The sequence below is a fragment of the Sitophilus oryzae genome, unplaced genomic scaffold (genome assembly GCF_002938485.1).
Source record: "Sitophilus oryzae breed Bouriz unplaced genomic scaffold, Soryzae_2.0 scaffold_1387_pilon_pilon, whole genome shotgun sequence".
Classification (NCBI taxonomy): Eukaryota; Metazoa; Arthropoda; class Insecta; order Coleoptera; family Curculionidae; genus Sitophilus; species Sitophilus oryzae.
The window spans coordinates 856,870-878,837 of record NW_022146045.1 but is presented as its reverse complement, the minus strand read 5'-3'; the positions used below and the strand labels follow the sequence as shown (position 1 = coordinate 878,837).

General features: G+C 32.9%; 1 protein-coding gene across 1 annotated transcript; it reads right to left on the bottom strand.

Moving 5' to 3' along the window:
- Positions 1-279: 279 nt before the first annotated feature.
- On the bottom strand, positions 280-21,831 carry LOC115875470 (gem-associated protein 5-like). The gene is made up of 19 exons (XM_030890939.1): positions 21,722-21,831; positions 21,361-21,545; positions 21,107-21,236; positions 20,807-21,047; positions 19,927-20,749; positions 17,723-17,914; positions 17,399-17,641; positions 17,169-17,340; positions 16,932-17,109; positions 16,784-16,876; positions 14,336-14,520; positions 12,438-12,575; positions 12,209-12,380; positions 6,650-6,822; positions 6,453-6,591; positions 3,732-3,879; positions 3,409-3,672; positions 3,180-3,355; positions 280-1,287 (listed from the first exon to the last, which is right to left on the bottom strand). Exons 2-19 carry the CDS (start codon positions 21,531-21,533, stop codon positions 860-862), a joined length of 4,068 nt encoding a protein of 1,355 aa, XP_030746799.1. The 5' UTR covers positions 21,534-21,545; positions 21,722-21,831; the 3' UTR covers positions 280-859.
- Positions 21,832-21,968: the final 137 nt, after the last annotated feature.

The window sequence follows — 21,968 nt, the reverse complement described above, 5'->3', positions numbered from 1 at the left end:
TCGAGAACTTTAAGACACATCCTAATGTTATATTGTGAAGTAATTAATTACAATATCTCTCTCAAATGGCTTCCTATTAAATGGCTTAAATGAAAATATAATTTCCAACTTATCAAATTAGGACTATAGCTCAAATAGAACTTAAAATTGTTTTAATATATTCATAAAACTGATTATTATTGTAAAATATATTATTTCATGTAATTTCTCTTAAGGTTTAATAAAGGTTTAATTTAAAATTTTTCACTGTTATACATTTTAAACTAAAAACCTTTTAAGAAACGAACATTTATTTCAACAATTGAAATAGGACAAACTTAAAGTATTACACTCTTATATCTATTTAACAGATCAGCTTGAAAGTAACAAAATAGCATTCTATTAATTACAGAATCCATTAAAAATAAGTCATATTGTCAAACCAATAATCCTATAACATAATAAAAAAAATAAAACTTCTCAATCACAAGCATCTTATAATGAACTATTAACTTTTAGATTTTGAAACTCAGATATTACATCTGTGTTTTTATGGCATTTTTTTCTGTCTATTGTAACGATTCCTTGACAGAAATGTCATTACCAAAAACATTTATTTCAACCATCGAAATAGTATAAACGTAAAGATTACATTCTTATATTTTAATTAACAGATCAGCTTCAAAATAACAAAACAACACTATATTAAATAGGGAATCAATCAAAAATAAGTAAATCATTCAGTCAAATAATAAACCTAAAACTATAAAATAAAAAAAAATAAAACTTCTCAATCATAAGCATCTTATTATGCTGAACTTTAAATTTTAGATTTAGAAACTTAGATAATATCTTGGTTTTTATCACTGTTTTGTTCTGCCTACTCTACCGACTCCTTGACAGAAATGTCATTTTCTTTAACAGTCACATCAACTCCGTTTTTAATACTGACCTCAATAGCGTCTGTTTTTGATAAACTGCACTGTTCATTTAAGCTACACTCTATCGAACGCTCAAACTCTACAGTTTGGGTACAGGGTTCTATTAAGTTCCCATTATCTACAGATTCCTTATCCACAGAACATTCTTTTCCTTTTATATCTCCATTTTTTAAATCACCCTCAACAATTTCTGTGCTTTCTTGGGCATTTAGTTTGTTTAAACTGCATTCTATTGGACTGTCACCTGTAGATTCCCTGATTACATTTTCTTTTTCTTGTGTAACTTCATTTCCTCCATTTATATTACTGTTCTCAACAATACCTACCTGTTTTTTCACATTTTCGTTTTCGTCAACTCCAGTGTTATCTGGAAAACGTATCATACATAACTTTTAATATATAGGGTGTTCCAAAATAGAAGTTATTGAAAAAATGTTTAAATAAAATTTCTACAGCATGTTTAATAACAAATAATGTTGACTTATTATGTCCTTACAACTAACAACTGTCCTGGAAGCAAATTTTAAAAATCCTCTGTACATATGCAAAAAGTAGTGTTAGGTAGTGCCCGGCCGTAGCGAAACACTGATGTCTCGATCTGCGGTGCGAGAAGTACGATCCCCAGCCAGTTTGGTCGCTTTATTTATTTAAATAATAATACTGATTTATCTAAATAGAACGACCAGCGAGCCGCCACCTCAAGGAAAGCAATGGCAAACCACTTTGAGTATATTTGCCTAGTACAGCCTCTCGTTAGAATTCGGTGATAAACTGTAGATCCCGTGTACTTGTGAAACACTGATGACACACATCACAAGTACATGCGAGAGGTAACCGACGCTCTGTATAGAGAAAAAAGTCAAATGAAAAATTAATTGCAGGTTGAGGTTTCATTTATAATACAGGGCATTGTTTGAAGCGCCTTCTCGTAGACTCAAGTGGAAATAGGATCTTGTAAAGAATTTACTGGAACTAAAAAGAGCGTTACAGATAATTTTCGAACAAGCGCAACCGCGCCTAGCAGTTCAATTTAGTTTTGAAATAAGGTTACTTTTTGAATAGCGAATGTTGACAATTTGGCGAAGTATTTTTTGTTAAGTGTATATAGTGAGAAAATAAATCCGTCAAGTACTTTATCGTGAGTTTAAATTAGTAGACCCATGGAATCCGTAACAATACGGTACCACTGCAATATGATTGGTATCTTAAACATTGACATATTCGATTTTTTACAATTATCTAAGATACATCACAGATATTTTTATCAGATTTACTACGTTTTCTGTATTTTGTAATTTTGTATTCTGTAAAATTACTCTACGTTTAACAAAAAAAAATTGGCGCCGGGAGGCACATATAGCCGCCCATACTAAAATATGTTAATATCTCAAAAACTGCGACTTTGACTGATTTTGATGTTATTACAAATTTTGTTGCAAATATTATTCCTAATTTTAATTTGAAAACCGCGTTTCGCTAGCTACTGTAATTTTGGAGTTACGATTTTTTAAAAAATTTTACTCCCTCCCATACCCCCTTACCAACTCCCCACCCCCACCAAAAACTAATGGCCAGATTCTCAGGTGCCACAGTATTTTTGTGCCAAATTTGGTTAAAATCGGTTCAGCGGTTTTTGAGTTAACGTATTACAGACGAACAGACAGACGGACAGACGAACAGACAGACAGACACCATGAAAATATTTTGTATTTAGGTCATTTATGACCCAAATAACTCGTTTTGAGTGAAATTAAAAAACTTTTTTCCGATCTTAATAGCCTACCATACCCATTGGTATGGTCGGCTAAAATCGATTTCTTGAAAACCCTCTCAATATTAGAAAAAAAACTTGGTATGTAGACGCAATTGTAAATTCTAAACTTTTCCTACTTTTTCGATATTGTGTTACCTACCCCACTTTATGCATATTTGGAAGGGAATTTTTGTAATTTGCTGTTATGGACAGTTTTAACATAACCAATGAAGACATTGATTATGTGAAAAGTGAAAAGAAGAAGAATAACAATGAAAAAAATCACTAAAAAAGTGATTTTTTCATTGTTATTGGGCTATGCTGAAGAAATTCACATAGTTTAAATTGATTTTTTCTTAAATTCATATAATTCTCAGAAATAGAGCTTAGCAAGCTTACTAATAATAATTCATTATAACTATAGTTTATAAAATTATTTAATTTGTTTTACTGGAAATAAAATAAGAGTAAAGTAAAGAATATTCATCAGAAACTCATATCAATACCTTCTACAGTTTCTTCTGACTTAAATGCATTGAACTTGAATTGCAGAGCCTTAAGCAATTCTTCGTTTCCAGACAACTGAGCAAGCTCGACGCCCAACTTTAACAACTCAAGGTTCGATGTTTTAAGCCTAAACAACGCTGATGCTGCTTCTTGGTATTTGCCGATAACTACGTAGCTATAAATAAAAAACTTTTTAATAATTTTTCAAACATTTTTCATAAAATATACCATTGTGCTGCCCGCGCAAATGCCCCATGATAATTCAAGTCTTTGCCCCATTTTTCCAGTACTTCAGTAAGTAAAGGACTATCTACACCGAGGCGCGTTTTAGCTAGGACAAATGCTTCTTTGAACATCATTTTGTTGCTGAGAATGTGTACGGCTTTTTCTACTTTATGACAAGCAAGTAAGTATGTGACTATTTCCATGGGGTCAGAATTTTCATCCTCTTGGAGCTGCTCAGCATAAGTTTCACAAGCCATCTGCCATAAGCTGTAATATAAAAATAATGTAGATTGGTAAAATTATTCCAAATATCTTAATTCCTTTACGTTATAGATATCATAGGAGATATAGATATAATCCACGGATTTACTCTTTTCTGGATTATTGCAGATTTTACTTCTTCACTAACATCACCTTTGAATAGTAATAAGATATTACTGTTTTGATATTTTCCTCTATTTTTAAATGCGTTTACTAAAAAAGAATATAACAATAAAAAAGCTGAATGATCAAAAGGACTTGCCAGAAGTAAGTATGTTTGATTTTTGATAAAATAAAGAGTTCTAACATGTACATTAGCTTAAATTAATGAACTAAATAATTACTATTTTATATATTTGTTCGATTTACTTTGTTTTATATAATTTTAGCGAAAAACTGAATTTTTTGAAAATCTTAGTAAAAAATACCCAAAAAAATATATAATTTTTGAGTCTCTGTATTTCTGAATATTGGTAATTATAAGCGGCATATACTAATCAAACAAATTGCACAACGCTGGCTATTGCGCAACAAGTTGCCAATGTATGGCCCTGTTTAATGAAATTTTACCAAGTGTCTGGGTGATGCAGTCGTTGCGCATCGCTTAGTTGCGCAATTTGTTTGATAATGTATGGGCCGCTATGGACATACAATGAAATTCTGACGCTTCATAAGTGCAATAGAGAAGGTGCGAAAATGACATGTCCTGATGATGAAGACAAGTATATGCAAGGTTGTTCACCACATACGACACCGAGTATTGTAGCTAAACGATCACATTTTTACAAATTGTAAGTTTTGGGTTCGTTGAACGACTATTAAAGCTACAATTTAAAAATATTTTTACAAGATACAGAGTGTCCCAAATCAGTAAAAAATATTATAGTTGTATTTTTTTAAATGGAACACTCTGTATATTATTCTATTTTTGGATTCTACGATTGAAATAAAGGTAAATTTGATTAAGGTTTATCACACTTAAATCTTACCGTTTTTGGAATACATATTTTCAATTTTATGAAATTGCAGTAAAAATTTTAAGACTTCATTTCTCCAAGGGTATCAAAGTTTTTAATACTAAATATTTACTGAAGATTATTTATTGATCACATATTGTGTTGCAATAATAAAAATTTTACTACCTTATACAGAATGTCCAAAAATTTATATTAAATAATTACTAGCTTTAAACAACAATAACTTGTTTAATTTAAATGGAACACCCTATATATTTTACGAGAATCAGATGTACAATATAATTGTCTATCAAATTGTGTTATACCATTTTTTACCCATCTCTTCAAGTTTTCGTAGAAAATGCATTTTCTTATAATTTGGACCTCATTTATCGCTATGCCCATGGAATATTGACATTTCACATTTTTTTAAAGCAACATATATGTACAAAATGTATTACAAGCCCATTGGTATAAAAAAAACTATTTAAGTCTTTGTGAAAGAGTATACCAATTAAATATACCACCATTATTTCCGACCAAAAATTAGTTAATTACATACTTTTAAATTGTTTTAATTAATAAAGTATTCTAAATAAATGTGAATTTGGCTCAGAAATCAATATAATAATAAGTTATGAAAATGAACGTCTCTGTTTTTATAAATAATTCATCAAAAAATTAAATAAAATTTATAAAGTGTTATTTTTTACCACACTGTCTAATACACACACAAAATTCAGTTTTTTAGTATTTGAGGCAATTATTAGAGAACAACGGTATACGGTCGAGTCGGCCTACAAACACGTAAACGTTTACGCACGCATGCGCATTTCTTATATTTTTTATACACGTAAGACTCTTTACGTCTACGTATACGTACCAGCAGCGGCCGACTCGACCGTGTGCCGTTGTTCTCTATTAATAATCAACGTAAACAGTCAATTAATGTAGTTTGAATACTGGGATCATATTAATTGGTTCTTTTTAACAGGAACTATTTAAACAGTTTTTTTTATTTTTTAATGAAATAAGCGAACTATATCGACAATATTAGTATCTGTACGCTTTGAAAATTTGTTACATCTTTAAAAATAATCTAAAATGTCAATATTTCATGGGTATAGTGATAAATGATGTCTAAATTATAAGAAAATGCATTTTCTACAAAAACTTGAAGTGACAGGTAAAAAATGGTATAATACAATTTGATAGACAGTTACATTGTGCATGTGATTCATGTAAAATATATAGGGTGTTCCATTTAAATTAAACAAGTTATTGCCGTTTAAAGCTAGTAATTATTTAATATAAATTTTCGGACACTCTGTATAAGGTACTAAAATTTTTATTATTGCAACACAATACCTGATCAATAAATAATCTTCAGTAAATATTTAGTATTACAAACTTTGATACCCTTGGAGAAATGAAGCCTTAAAATCTTTACTGCAATTTCATAAAATTGAAAATATTTCAAAAACGGTAAGGTTTGGTTTAAGTGTGATAAATCTTAATCAAACTTACCTTTATTTCAATCGTAGAATGTAAAAATAGAATAATATACAGGGTGTTCCATTTAAAAAAATACAACTATAATATTTTTAACTTATTTGGGACACTCTATATCTTGTAAAAATATTTTTAATAGCTCTAATAGTCCTTCAACGAACCCAAAATTTACTATTTGTAAAAATCTAATCGATTAGCTACAATACTCCGTGTCGTATGTGGTGAACAACCCTGTATAATCTAGGCTTAAAACGTACTTCTCTCTGACAATCAAAAAACAATAAAAACGTGCAAAGCTTTTATATTTACAACACTCACTATTTAAAGTCAAAACTTTTTCTAAATCGCTCTGCTCTCCAAAAATATCCAATATATCCAGACTTTCTGAATTTTGTGTTGTTGGTTCCTTAGAAATATTCTCTAATTTCCATTTCAATAATTTTCTAATATCTTCAGACTACATGAAAAAAACTGAATTTAAAAATAAAGTAAAAATTTACCAATAAAATATTAACCTCATTTTTCGGTTTGAATGTATAAAATGTTGGTAAAATCTCGGACTTTGTCGTTTTTTTAGTATTTGTTTTATTGTTGTTAGCACTGGGATCTTCTACTTTACTTTTAACTAAGAGATTAGAAACTTCTTTGCTAAAAGCTTTTGAAATTTTATTCCTGACAACATTGATTTCTGAAAAAAAAACAAATAAAAATATATACAGGGTGGTCCGAACTGTATTCCGGAAACTTCGACAGCATATTCTGCAGATAAAAATAAGTAAAAAAGTTCTTATAAATGTATGTCCTAAAATGCTTAATTTCGGAGATACAGGGTGTGTAGAAGTTTCATTTTTATTTCGATTTTTTCCAAATAAATTCTGAAGTAACGTCAATATTTGGATGAAATTTGGTGTCTGGGTGTTTTTTGATATGAGAAATTTGAATGACTCCTACTTGTAGAGGGCGCCACCTACATATTTTTAACTGGTTTGAAGTGTAATAACTTTTCGTCCGTACCTGTATAAAACTACTAAGTAAAAAATATAATTTTTTTTTGTCAATAATGACTACTTCCATTCTAAATATCTCGAGAAGGGTTGCTCACAACGATTTTTACCAAGAGACATGTTTTACGTAAAAAAAATAAGAAAATATATATTTTTTCACTCAGTACTTCTATACAGGTACGGACAAAAAATTATTACTGTTTAAAACAGTTAAAACACATGTAGGTGGCGCCCCCTACAAATAGGAGTCATAATGATATCAAAATCAAATTTCTCATGTCAAAAAACTATCAAACACCAATTTTAATCCAAATGTTGACGTTACTTCAGAAATTATTTGGAAAAAATCGAAATAAAAATGAAATTTCTACATCCTGTATCTCCGAAACTAAGCATTTTAGGACATTCATTTATAAGAAGTTTTTAACTTCTTTTTATCTGCAGAATATGCCACCGAAGTTTCCGGAATACAGTTCGGACCACCCTGTATATCAGACTGAAAAAATTATAGTCTGGCAATAGTGCGTCGGGCATTTGTAGCTCCTAGAACAAAAAAAATGAGAATTTTGTTTAAGTGTAAACTTAAAGTATGTACTAGGATGTATTTCAGGAAAATTCTGTATTCTAAATTCGGAGACTTTTCAATGCTCCGTCTTGAGTCGGTAAAGATCAAAGTGTCTATGTTTTGTTCGTATATTTTACGACAAGTTGTCGGCGCAGTGCGGATGGCGTGTGCTGTCCACAGTAGGAGACCAGTGAAATCACACAGGGTTAATAAAATTCATTGGCAACAACAAAACTTCTGACTTTGTTGTACTTTTGTCCTTGCGATATGGACAATTTGTCTCAAGTTTGTCTTGTTAGAATTCCCCATTATTTGATGCAAGTTTGTCTTGTTTTTGTCTCAAAATAGTGTTTACTTTTTCTCGCCTTGGTCTGGACCCGGCATTAGGATTATGTAAAGTGATCAGAAAGGAAGTCAGAAATACAATAATATACAGCACATGCGTGCATATACATACACTTACACTTTTTTGAGCCACACTGTAAAAGTTAAAATATTTTCCTGAAATACATCTAATACATACCTTAGGTTTGTACTTAAACAAAATTCCTAAGTTTTTTATTATAGGATCTGCAGATCCCCGACGCACTATTGCCCGACCCTGTATAAGATTAAAATATTGTTACGGATTCCGTGGGTCCACTAATTTAAACTCACGATAAAATACTTAACGAATTTATTTTCTCACTTTATACACAATTACTAACTTATAACACACAACAAACTAAGATTCCTTCACCAAATTGTCCGATTTTCAATTTCCACGCGGTATATTCAAATTTCAAAAAAACTGTCTCAGTTGTCGATGGCTCCGGCTTATATACTCTATTGACTGCTTCTCGAAAATTCTCGGAAAGCGTACTTCTTCATACCAGACAATTCTATTGTCTGATTCCCTTACTTCTCGACTTGACTAAAAGATGGCGCCTGAAAAAGTCTTTTAATTTCTGGCGGATACGTTGCGGTTGTGCAGGCAACCAGTAATACATTTTAATTTCTGGCGGATGCGCCATTTTCTTGACATTGCCCCCTTCTCAAATTTGATCGTCCCGATCAAGGTTTCCTGTCTGGTATCTCTTCAATCGATCCAGATGAACTACTTTCATCTTACTTCTAGGGCTGCGTTGAATCCGGTACACAACATCATTTATCCTCTTGATGACTGTATAAGGACCTTCCCATGCTGGAGTTAACTTTGGGGACCTCCCTTTCTTGCGCTGTGGGTTATATAACCATACCAGATCGTCCTGTTGAAATCCCGTAGAATTAGCTCTGAGGTCGTAACGAGCTTTCATCCGGTCACTGGCTAGCGTAATCTTACTTCTCACGGCCTTATGAATTCCCAATAATCTTTCCTTCCTAACGACTCTTTCGAACGACCGTCCAACGTTATCTTGTTCCATTTTTCCTCCAGATCGAGTACTTGGTCCTTGTCTAGCTGTGCAAATCTTACAACGTTGACACCATTTCTTAACATCTTCACAATAATCCACCCAGTAAAAGCGATCTCTCAGCTTGCTCAAGGTCTTGTTTACTCCAAGATGGGCTCCAGTTTTACCACCGTGAATTTCTTCCAATACCTGGGTAACTTTCTTCCTTGGTACCAGTAACTGAGTTGTTACTGTCCTGCCATCCGCACTTTCCCACGTGCGCTTTAACAATCCATTCTCAATAACCAGTGAATTCCACTGAGCCCAGAGAGCTTTGAAAACAGGCCCTCTGTTTGCAATATCCTGCCACGGTGGTCTCTCGCCGTTACCTTCCTTGAGCCGTAGTATTGCTCGATGTCTGGATCTTCCATTTGATCTTTCCTCAATTGTATCGTCGTCCATGGTTCGTCAGTTCTAAGCTTAAAATTCCTTATTCTGATAGTGCTTTCGCGATGTTTCATTTTCTTGTCCAAGGTAGCTCGTCGTCGATCTAGGTCGTTGTCGATAATTTGTACCCGTCCTACACGGCACCCAGCGGTTTTCTCTAGTTTCCCGAACACAGTCTTCTTGGTATCACCAGGTATCATCACAATTTTCGATGATCTTTCTTCCATATTTCCTGGTCTCTTCTCTTTAGATACAGAAAATTCCTCATTTCCGATTTTCAGGATGTTTCTATGGTGATCAAACGAAAAACCATGTTGACTGATCACATCCATACCCATGATAAAATCATCTTCAATGTCAGCCACCAAAACGCTATGCCGAAACTTCAAATTCCCTAACTCCAATTCCATGAAAGCCTCTCCCCGTACAACGGCCATTTCCCCCGTAACTGTACGTAAATACACTCTTCTTCTAAGAGGCATCATCTTCAATCCTTGTACCGAGTTAGTCCGCACCAACGATACCATAGCGCCTGTGTCCACAGTCATTCGAATTCTTCTACCATTGACCTTCCTGTTGATCACCAAACTGTCAGCGGTTTTCCTAGACTCTAACGGAAAACATCCTAGGGGCTCTGTTTTCTTCAGCCAATACTCGCTCATTAGTGTTGATTTCCTGGTGCCTATGTTCTCTCGATGGTAAACGGAATCGCATTTGGACGCGGCAATCCCGTTTGATGTGGCCATTCCTGCCACATCTATAGCAACTTATGTCCTGGGATCTTCCGATGTGCCGATGTTCTCTGGATGGTGAATGGAATCGCATTTGGATGCGACAATCCCGTTTGATGTGGCCATTCCTGCCGCATCCATAGCACCTCATATCCTGGAATCTTCTCTGGTTCTCTGTCTGGGTGTTGTTGACTCCCTTGTTTATTAGTAGCTCACATAGTTTGTCGACTTTCTTACACATCTCCTCCAAACCTCTGTGAGTGCTTTCGGGCTGTTCCTCGACCGTTACCGATCTTATCTTCGGTCTAGGGATGGCGCTAAAAGCAGCTTCGATTTCCAGCGCCCTGACCAGTGCTTCGCTGCTGGTAGAAAATCAGGATATTTGCAGCGCCCTCTGTAATTCGTTGTCCCTCAGTCCGCTGATAAAGCACTGAGCAGCGAGTTCCTCCCTAAATCCTTCCGGTGCTTCTGGATATGCCAGGTGTACCAGCCGACGTAAGTCTGCTTCAAATTCCTGCAGACTCTCTCCGGACCTCTGCAGGCGTGTCTTGATCTGTGCCTGGTAAAGTTGGCGTCGATGTTGGTCGCCATATCTTCTGTCCAGTGCAGCGACCAAAGTTTGGTATTCCTGCTGTTGGGCTGCAGGAATAGTTTGCAACAGTTCCAGGGCAGGGCCTCGCAGCGCGATGACAAGTGCTGCTGCTTTCTCTTGGTCAGTCCATCCATTGACAGCAGCCGCTGCTTCAAACTGGCGGTGGTACATCGTCCAGGTGGTTTGTCCATCGTAGGTCGGGGCCTTGAGGTTCGCAGTTCCATGAACGCCAGGTGTCCTTACTTGTACCTTGGTCTTCTGTAGGTCCATCTCTAATTTTTCCATTTTCTGCTGAAGGCGTTCCTCAAGATCTTCTACGGCTTCTTGAAGGTGAATGCCTTGCCTTTTTTCCAGTTCTTCAAAGTTCTTCTTAAAACGGTTTTGATCTTCTAATTTTTCTTTCTGGCGACGCACTTCTAAATCTTCAACAATTTTCTCCAACCGTTCTTGTCTAATTTCTTGATTTTCTAAAATTTTCTGAATATGGTCCTGTTCTTCTTGTCTTTCTTTTTGACGTCGCTCCTCCAAACGAATTTCTAGATTTCCTAATATTTTCTCAAGCCGGTCCTGTTCTTCTTGTTTATCTTTCTGGCGACGCACTTCTAGATTTTCCACAATTTTCTCCAACCGTTCTTGTCTAATTTCTTGATTCTCCATAAGCATTTTCTGTAGTTGGTCTTGTTCTTCTTGACGTCGTAGTTTTTCCTCTTCTTTTTCTCTTTCCAATCGGGCTCGTTCCTCTTCTCGTTCTTTACGGAGTCTTTCTTGTTCTTCTGCCTTCTCTCTTCTCATATTCTCCATAAAATCGCCCAATAACTTGCTTACTTCCTCCATTTTCTTCGCTTGTTCTCTTGTACCAACCATAAAAATACTCTGATTCGGTCTAAAAATCTTCCAATCCACTTAATTTCTTCTTAAAATCCTCTTGAATCCCACTTCTGACACCAATTGTTACGGATTCCGTGGGTCCACTAATTTAAACTCACGATAAAATACTTAACGAATTTATTTTCTCACTTTATACACAATTACTAACTTATAACACACAACAAACTAAGATTCCTTCACCAAATTGTCCGATTTTCAATTTCCACGCGGTATATTCAAATTTCAAAAACTGTCTCAGTTGTCGATGGCTCCGGCTTATATACTCTATTGACTGCTTCTCGAAAATTCTCGGAAAGCGTACTTCTTCATACCAGACAATTCTATTGTCTGATTCCCTTACTTCTCGACTTGACTAAAAGATGGCGCCTGAAAAAGTCTTTTAATTTCTGGCGGATACGTTGCGGTTGTGCAGGCAACCAGTAATACATTTTTAATTTCTGGCGGATGCGCCATTTTTCTTGACAATATAATATATACCTTTTTCTGTTAAGGGCATATTTTCCGACACTTTCCAAATTGTTATTTTGTGTCTGATACTGGCTGTTATTATATAGTCAGCATCAAGTGGGCTCCAGTAAACTGAATATAACGCATCCAAAGTTGGATTTATGTATGTACACAATATAGTTTGTGATTCGATATCAAAAACCTGAAAAAAATGTACCATTAAAGAAATTACGGGATGGACTCTAAAAAATATTGTTACCTGGGCTACTCCCACCTCGTCTACAAAAACTAACTGACTGCCGTTATGGGGACTCCAAGCTATACAATTAATTAGAGATTTGTTTTTAAAATGGCCTCTGGTTTTAAAATGAGCCATTTGTTTCTCTTCATTTTCACCCTATAATATATTCTCGTCTAAATATGTTATATTCAATACAATTGGGGGGTTTCTGGCAAAAACCCCATTAGTCAAAAAATGGGTAAAATGAGTTAATGACGCTATCCGAGAGTTATTTGTTAGTCATAACGTTCCTACCAAACGAATTCGGGAAAAGTGCTATAAGTCAGCCCGTGCATACGATCAAAAATACCGTAATTCCGCAAGAACCCCACAAGTCACAAGTCTTAACGGCAAAAACCCCATTAGTCCGCTACTTGTTGTGGTTTGGTTGTTTGTCGTTCGTAATCGTTCGAACAATAGCTAAGAAGACTTGGTTGTTTCCACGGTTTTTGCCAAAATCCCAGCAAAAATCCCACAAGTCAAACAAATTTACGCCCTTCTTAACTTAAAAATAAGAAAAAAAATAAAGAAAACTAGTTTTCTGTAATTTCAGATTATAACCAGAGCTCACACAAAAAAACGACAATTTAAATTTAAATGGGAGCAAGATATACGTTTTTTTTAGTTTCTCCAAATTTCGAAATATCTGACCAATGGAGTTTTTGCTAGAAACCCCTCAATTAGTAGGGTGAAAAAAAAAGTTCGCAACTTATCGATTTTGTTTTATTTTTGAATTATTGAAAAGAAAAAGTTTAAAAAGAATTTCTTCAGCTCAATAACAAAAAAAAATATTTTGACTTGACTATACAATTTAATCATTTTGACGTATGTAATATGCATAATAAAAATTCTTCTTTACATAATATGCACAAAGTTGGATAGATGTTATATCGAAAAAAATCGAAATAGAACGAAACAGAAAGAGACGCGCCGTGATTGGTTGTTAAAAATAAAAAATAAAACTTTTTATTGTTAACAAAATACAAATATTAACCTTGTGAAGTATATATCAACATAAAACGAGATGTAATTAACAAAATATGATTGTAACAACAGATATTTTAGGAACGTCTAGATTTGCTTATTTCACTGAGATTTATGAAAAAAAGTCCTTTGCCTCGGGTCCACATACCGCTACGTTTTGGAAACGAAATTGAACGAGACCAACAGGAGACACCACAAAAAAATCCCTCCATGCCCTTGAAATCGTGTAATTGCGGAGATTTCAAGAGAACTTTTGAGTTTGTTTGCCCTTTTAAGGAACGAAAGTAGGTCGAGACATACCAAAATAGGTCAATACAAACGGAGAAGCCGAAACGCGACAAAGTTATGCGACGAAACGCGACCTTGACCTGCTTCGAAGAGTTCTCCAAATAGTGTAGAGCGTGTATTAAATCAGTCCAACGAGTCAGTGAAGTTTTTTTATTTTATTTTCCAATTGACCTATGAATTCAAATAACAGGCCGAACTGCCACTGTCACCTTTCTATCCTCTCGTTAGACACTTATTAGACTTTAGAATTGTACGTCTATGTACCCAGTTTCAGAAATATATGTCACGCAGGGCAACGGCCAAGTCTGTTAAAAAAAAATTGGAAAATCCTTTGAAAAATATAAAGTTGATATTTTTAGTTTGTGACCTAAACCAACTTTTTGCATATCGAAAGATATTTTTTTTTAATTTACCAACATGACAAATAATTCTTTACTCAACATTTTTTTTTTTTGGTTTTGTGTAAGCTAAGAAAATCCTCATAGTTTTTTAAACTTTGTTGCGAACTTTTTCGCACACCCTGTAAATAAAATTCTAATTTCTATTGTTAGTTTGTTGCGTAAATTTAAAATTACTAAAAACTTTTTAAAAAACACTATTTTTACCTCTTTACTAAAATCAAAAACTATAAATTCAGTTGACTGTACTATTGACACAAATGTCTGGCAATATTTCGATACTGTAACATCATTTGTTATGGCATCAGGATGCCATAAAATTGACTGAAGCCTATTCGGAACATAACTGATATTTGATATCTTTAGGGAAGCATCATAACATATTAAGGCTCCTAAAAAACAAATACAATTTGAAACATTGATATTTATTAATATTAAAAATGCCTAAAGACAGTGTCATTATCATACTTGAAGTACAAAGGGATGATCAGTTATCATGAGTTATGTACACCAGCATTATTTTATTCATACAGAGTGGCCAGCTGATTAAAACAACTCTATAACTGGTTTCCTGTTTGAGATTTTAACTGCATTTTTTGGAAACAGCAAAAAACAAAGTATTTTTGCAAAGCATTAATATAATAAATTATTACCAAATTTTTTAAAAATAAAACATAATTTGTCTTTAGAATTTTTTTACAAGTAATCAAGTAACTTTGTCATTTTAAGTTCAATAAATTCCCTTTCTTATGTTCTTCTTTGAATAAAAAGATTAAGGAAGAAGTAGGTATATTGCTATCCATGTATTCATGCTTGGTCGATGGAAACTAGGGTGGACACTAGGGTGGGGGTTCTTGACACTTCTGTTTGACGATTCATTTGACACATTTGAATTTGATTTGAAATTTTGTGGATTTGTCAGTCTTTACTGAGCTTATTTTGTGATTTATTATTTATTCTACCACTGATAGTTGTATAAAAGTAGTAAATTTAGAAGGAAACTGTGGCAGAACTTAAATTAACAGTGACACTATTGCGATTTATCGAAAGACTGTAAAATAGTTGGTTGTCTAGTGTGCGGTAGATCTCGGTCAAAAATCGAGTGAAATAATGGAATAACTTTTCGCTAGTAAGTGACTATACTAAGGGCTGGCAAAGGATAGTCTTGGGTCGAGATTTCCGTATGTAAGAAGAGTACAATGCGTTTATAATGTACTGAACAAAGAGAGAACAGTAAACACGTGGCCAAACGTATGAAATGAATCGAGAAACTGTACACATTGGCTAAGAGACGAGGAAGGGGATATAGCAGATTTGTCGCAGTTGACCGATCGACCCAATCAGTACCTCTGTCAGTACTTAAAGTTCTAGGGAAGTGTACATCATGCGTTCAGCTTCACGATTTAATTACGTCTTGTGATACTTTGTTTATTTATTAACGAGTCGTTGTAAATTTCCCTATAGCTTGAAAATTTTTAAGTGCAAGCTAGAAACACTTGCATTTTTGGTAAAAAATAAGTGGAATTGAATTGGTTTTCGACAGTGGTCGGGCTATAAGAACTCTGAATTCAAAAACCGATATCTCGAAATCTATTAGAAATAATTGATTGTAGTTTTTTCAAAAACTTTCTTAATATTCCTGCTGCATTTTCTTAGTAGACAGTAAGTGAAAATCTTTTTCAATAAAAAAATTACACAACTGCTGAAAATTGCTATGCTCTAAAAGTAAATAGATGGGTTGTTTACAATTTTTGAATGAAAAAAAAACAACCTTATCGATTTTTTCTTATGTAAACATGTTGTAAAAGATCCTATCTTCAAAATAAAAAAAAGTTTCAATATCTAAAGTGTTTTTTGAGTTTTGGCGTGTTATGTGTTAAAAAGTTGAGTTTTTAAATTATCGCATTTTCTCGTTAAAAAAAAATGACACCCTAAAGATATCCTTATATGTAATTCCATTTCAGATGCTCAGAAACATTTCTAATGATTTTATCTAGTTATCTTTTCGGAAAAAAAGTCTTTTAAAGATAAGCGGTTTGCGATCGTGAATTTACTTTACTTGATAGGGATAGGCGTACCGGCAACGCCGCAACAGCCCTCCGTCGCATTTCTCTCACTCCGAATTGCACTCCACATATGTAAATACCGACCCAAGAGTAACAGTTGCCAGCACGGTATAACATACATATGTGTAGTAAACTGATCATTTATGAAATTCACTTAAAATTAACAACTCTATAACTGGTTTCCTGTTTGAGATTTTAACTGCATTTTTTGGAAACAGCAAAAAACAAAGTATTTTTGCAAAGCATTAATATAATAAATTATTACCAAATTTTTTAAAAATAAAACATAATTTGTCTTTAGAATTTTTTTACAAGTAATCAAGTAACTTTGTCATTTTAAGTTCGATAAATTCCCTTTCTTGTGTTCTTCTTTGAATAAAAAGATTAAGGAAGAAGCAGGTATATTGCTATCCATGTATTCATGCTTGGTCGATGGAAACAGCACACTATGTCCGCGACATCAGATTTTTACATGTTTTGAATAAAATTAGAATGGAAAAAATAAACCGGAATTTAAGACGGCCATTTTGTCCTTAATCTTTTTATTCGAAGTTGTTCTTTTATTATCCCTTGTTATAAAATATATTACCTGCTTTAGATGACACCAAATGCATACTTAAATCGGGTTTCCAAGACATTGTATAAACAAATGTATTGTCTGGTAGCTCCAATAATGTCGGCACTGTAAAATAAAAATATGCATTTACTCAGTAATCATGATCAAATCTAAATTGTACCTTTATTGGTATCTTTAGGATCGAAAATGCCAATACTTCCTTCACTAACAACGTAAAGTCCCTTATCATCGCTTTCCTTAAGAGGACCCCATTCAATTTTATAAATTTGTGATTTGAAATATTGCTGGAACACTTTGGGGTTGTTTTTAGATTTCCCATTAATATCGAAAATACCTATCTAAAAGTTTAAAAAAGTACATAAAATAATAAGAATCAAATAAAATAAATAATCCTAACCCTGCCCTCTGCAGTACCCCAAGCAAGTGAAGTTTCAATGAGAGGGTGCCATGCCAAAGCAGTCACTGAACTTAAAATTTTTTGGTAAAATGTTGACAGATAGATTTTTTTCTTGTGATCTTTACTGATGTCCCAAATATGCACTGTACCTTCTCCAGAGCCCATAGCCAATCTTGAATCGAATAAAATTTATTTAATAATTCTATTTTTTATAAAAAAAAACATGTTACCTATTTGGATCCAATGGTGATCCAACTATACAATTTATATTTGCGCCAAATGTTTGATAACAATTAAGATTTTCTTGTGATTTAAGGTTTGTATTTAATATCAGTCTTTCCATTCCTGTTGTCCAAACATTAATGTCTTTGTTTTGTAGAAAGTTATATTCATCATAGTAAGTAATAGGCGTCTTTATACTAAATAATACAGACCAGTGGTCTCTGTGTACCACATGCATAAATTTTGACTGGCTAGAATTTATTAAACAAATATAAAAGATTAATTTTCAAGTGTCTGATGAAAAAAAAAGAAAAAAAAACAAATATCCGTACTCTAAAGGCTTAGGCAATGTCCAGCGAATCAACTCTGCATTTCTGGATGAGGATAACAGTATTTGTGGGGCAGCCCAACATAAACAAGTCCACATTTTCTCGTTGCGGCCGCCTTTTTTAAAGGATTTGTGTGGTAGCGAGAGGAAAGTTTGCATTCTGCCATCAGTACCAGCCCTCCAGATGTATATGTTTCTAAAAACGGTATTATATAAATGAATAACAAGGTAAAATTTAACCAAAACAAGTAGGTATAATTAACATACAGGGTGACCCATTAGTAGGAAGAAGTCCAATATCGTCGTTGCTGTCGAAATTGTTTTCATATTTTCGACAGCAACGACGATATTGTACTTCTTCCTACTAATGGGCCACCCTGTATGTTAATTATACCTACTTCTTTTTTAGTTTTTAAAGCTTTATAAAGAATCATATAAAGAAGAAAAAAGAGGCATATTATACTAAAAATATTTTGTTGTATACATGGTCTCACAAAAAGTATAATAAAGTTTTACCTTTTTTTAAATTGCACCCCCTATTTTTCTGTAGATAATTGGATTCAGCATAAAATTCTGCATATAGTACACTATTTTTATTTGAAGCAGTATGCAATGTTGTCATTTTATTTCTTATTTACTAAAAGTTTGGTTAAAAACACTTATATCTGAAAAGCGCTTGAAAACTGGAATGAATATAACTTTATTAATACTTAGCTATATTTTCCTAAACACCCAGGATAATACAGTAAATCCACGCACGGCATAGCGCTAGAAATAAAAATAGCTTACTATATGCAGCATTTTATGCTGGATCCAAATCTGTACGGAAAAATAATAGGGGGTGCAATTTAAAAAAAAAGGAAAACTTATCATACTTTTTGTGAGACCATGTATACAACAAAATATTTTTAGTATAATATGCCTCTTTTTCTTTTTTATTTAAGATTCTTTATAAAACTTTAATTTATCTATAAAACTATATTTATTTTATTTAATTCTTTATAAAATTTTTAATTTATCATAACTTTTTTTGGCACGCCCTCTATACGAAAAATATTTTTAGTACATATAGTCACCTTATAAACCATGCAACATCTGTATAAAACTTTTTTTCATATATTTGACAACGAAGGCTATATTGGAGTAATCTAATACCATATGATCGACAAAAAAACGGCGTCCAGTTGGCATGAAAATGAACATCAATGACATTCTCCATATAATTTTACATATAAAATGACAGCGATCTTCATTTCATAGCCATTCCTGACGCCGGTTTTTTTCGATCATACTGTGTTATGTCAATGACTAATAGAATATAAGGACATGTAACGTCCCTATACGGGCTGCAGCAGAATTTGTGACCTTAGAGACCTTTCTTTTGGTGGCAAACAATGAGTCATCATTTGGTCACCAGCGACAATTTTAGCAATTTTTAATAGTTTGTGTGTAGTAAACTTTGTATAAACTTTATTACAATGGTGATTAGTTGGTCAGCTTTCAAGTGTAAAAGCAGCAGCGATAAGAAAGAGCCAGGAATTATGTTTCATAGGTAAATAAATAGTCCACTCCAACTTTTTAGCGTTTTCTTATTGAATTCGATAATTATTCTTCAATTTCAATTAACATCTATATGTACTTGATATGTGCTATACGTCGATACTAGTTTTGCACCTTTTGTTAACATTTTAATACGTTTTTTTCGTAATTAATTAGATGATACACCATAGGCGTAGTCAAAACAATTATCAAAAAATATAAATATTGCTTCAAACAGCTAGGTTAAGAAAAATATGTGCTACGGCACTGTTTGGTGACTTATAATTTGCTCTCGAGTGTTATTTGTCCTTGGATACTTTAGTCATTGGTATTATGTACTAAGAAATCAACAATATGTTTAAAATGTCTTATAAAGAAGTGTATTGACATATTGTGAAGTGATGACATATTCTTATGTCAAAAAACATTATAACTTTTTAATCTCCAAAGTTAAAATCAACTTAATCATACCCTTTTTGATTGTAGAATACCCATATTATTCTAATAATTATAAAAGTTTTGAGCAAAAATATTTTCATAACAAGAAGAGATCTCCTCTAACTAACTAACAATGCATTTTTCTATTTTAATTGAGTAAGTCACCAAATTAAAAGTAACCAATGACAATTAAATAATTATTGATCATTGCTATTCTGAAGAGATACTTACGAATCTTTAGAAGAAGATGCTAATAAATACTCTTTCCTTGGTTGTTCTTCCTTATTTCTCCAATCATCTTCATTTTCCTTCTTATCACACTTCTGTTCTTCACTTTCAACATCTTGATTATCATTTTTAGGTCCAGAAGCTTCACCACTATTTAAATTGTCTATTTTATCTTCATCATTCAAAACATGTATTTCTTCTTGATTTTCTGTTGAATCTTCTACAGAGCCTTTATCATCCTTTACTTGACTCTCCTTATCACTTGATTGTTGTATATTTGAAGGTAAGGAGTTACTTTCAACCCCATGTGTTGTTCTTCTATCTGAATCTGTTTTATCACAAACAGAAAGTTCTGAAGACAATATAGAATTATTTGATAGTGTTTGTTCTAATTCTAGGTCATTTGAATTTGAAATTTCCAATCCAGTAACTCCTTGATTTGTAGGAATATCTGCATCACCATTCTCATTGTTTGGTGGACTTTTAACATCATTTTCAATTAATATATCAACTAAACTCCCCCTCCCTTTTTTTCTATGTGCCATTCTTGGAATTTCTAATTTCTGTGAATCACCTTGTAATATTTCTTCACTGCCCACCAATACTGTACTTTTTTCAGTATCTTCTCTCTTCTTTGGATTTTCTTGTTTTCTTCTGTAATCTTTTTCCCCAACAACTTTTTCCTCTTCTTCTAAGTTCTCACTCACTTTTTCTACTACTTTATTATGAGGTTTTAATGGAAATACGTTAACTGGAACTGGACACCATGATAAAGAAACAATACTCTTTTCATGTCCCCTTAATTTGAACAAAATTTGTCCATTTTCTATAAAAACAAAGAATATAATTATATTAGGAATAAAAGAATAAATTATTAAATTACTTCTTAAGTCTAGAATAACAATTAGTCCAGTTTTTAACCCAAAAGCAGCTAACCAACTTGCATGTGGACATACAGACATGCATGTTACAGTAGCTTTGATTTCTGATAAAAGTGTCAGACTTTTTGTTTCATTTTGAACCAAATTCCAAATAACAATTTCTCCATTTTCTGATACACTAATTACTCTGTCATCTCCAGCAAACTGAGCACATATCACTTTTGATTTTGAATTATCTGTTAGCTAAAAATATAATACAGGTATAAAAACAAATTTATTACTAAATGACAATTAATACTAACATGTTTATTATGAGATTGAACTCTTTCCAACATATCAATATCCCATAATTTCACAACTTTATCTTCAGACACTGTAACTGCATACTTATGAGGATTACCCCAGTTTCTATTTATGTTTACAGAAATAATCCTAAAATTACAGTTGTTTAATATTAAATTTTTGCAATTAAAACATAAATATGCCTAGAGATTGTGAATAGTTTACAGAGAATCAATTTCTTTCAATCTTATAGCAGATCGTTAATAGTTATTACCTGGAAGAATGCGCCTTGGCTATTATTTCTACTTGATCAGGTAAATCTACTGAAGTTGGTTTAATAACTATAATATCTTGCCGAGAACCATATATTAAGGTATTGTCCGGAGAGCATGCCATAATATCAACTTCATACCAATTTGGAGGTGAAGGAATTATTAATTTATTCATTGTAAATATTTTCTACAAAATAAAGGCAATAAAAAATATAAGGATACACGTGTTTAAAATAATAAAATATTAATTTCTAAAAACCGTTAAGAAATTGCTGATGCATTAGAAGAAAATTAATTTCAGATCCCTAAGGTATAAATCAAGCCCAATGCAAACGTTATTTAAACAAAAATGGTCATACAAACCTTAAGAAATAGTTATAATTAAATTATAAATCACACACTATACCTATCAACAGCAAAAACCGGAAAAACAAAAAAATTTTAATTTATAAAAAATCGTATTTATTTTTAAGATGAAGTTGAAGCAGACTGAACTTAGGCAGTATTTAGGCAGATATGATAAAAAAAAGTCATATAAATAGGGTATTATTTATATATGAAAAAAGTAGAACTAGGTGGTAATTTTCGCCTGTAGTGATTCGGGCCACAA

Bases quoted from the DNA above. Each gene is read 5' to 3' on its own strand.
- LOC115875470 (XM_030890939.1), bottom strand. From the start codon at position 21,533: ATGAATAAATTAATAATTCCTTCACCTCCAAATTGGTATGAAGTTGAT. The intron at 17,341-17,398 runs GTAACATGTTTT...ATTCGATTCAAG, and splicing joins TCACCATTGGATCCAAATAG to ATTGGCTATGGGCTCTGGAG. The intron at 3,880-6,452 runs GTGAGTGTTGTA...ATTCTTTTTTAG, and splicing joins AAAAGTTTTGACTTTAAATA to TAAACGCATTTAAAAATAGA.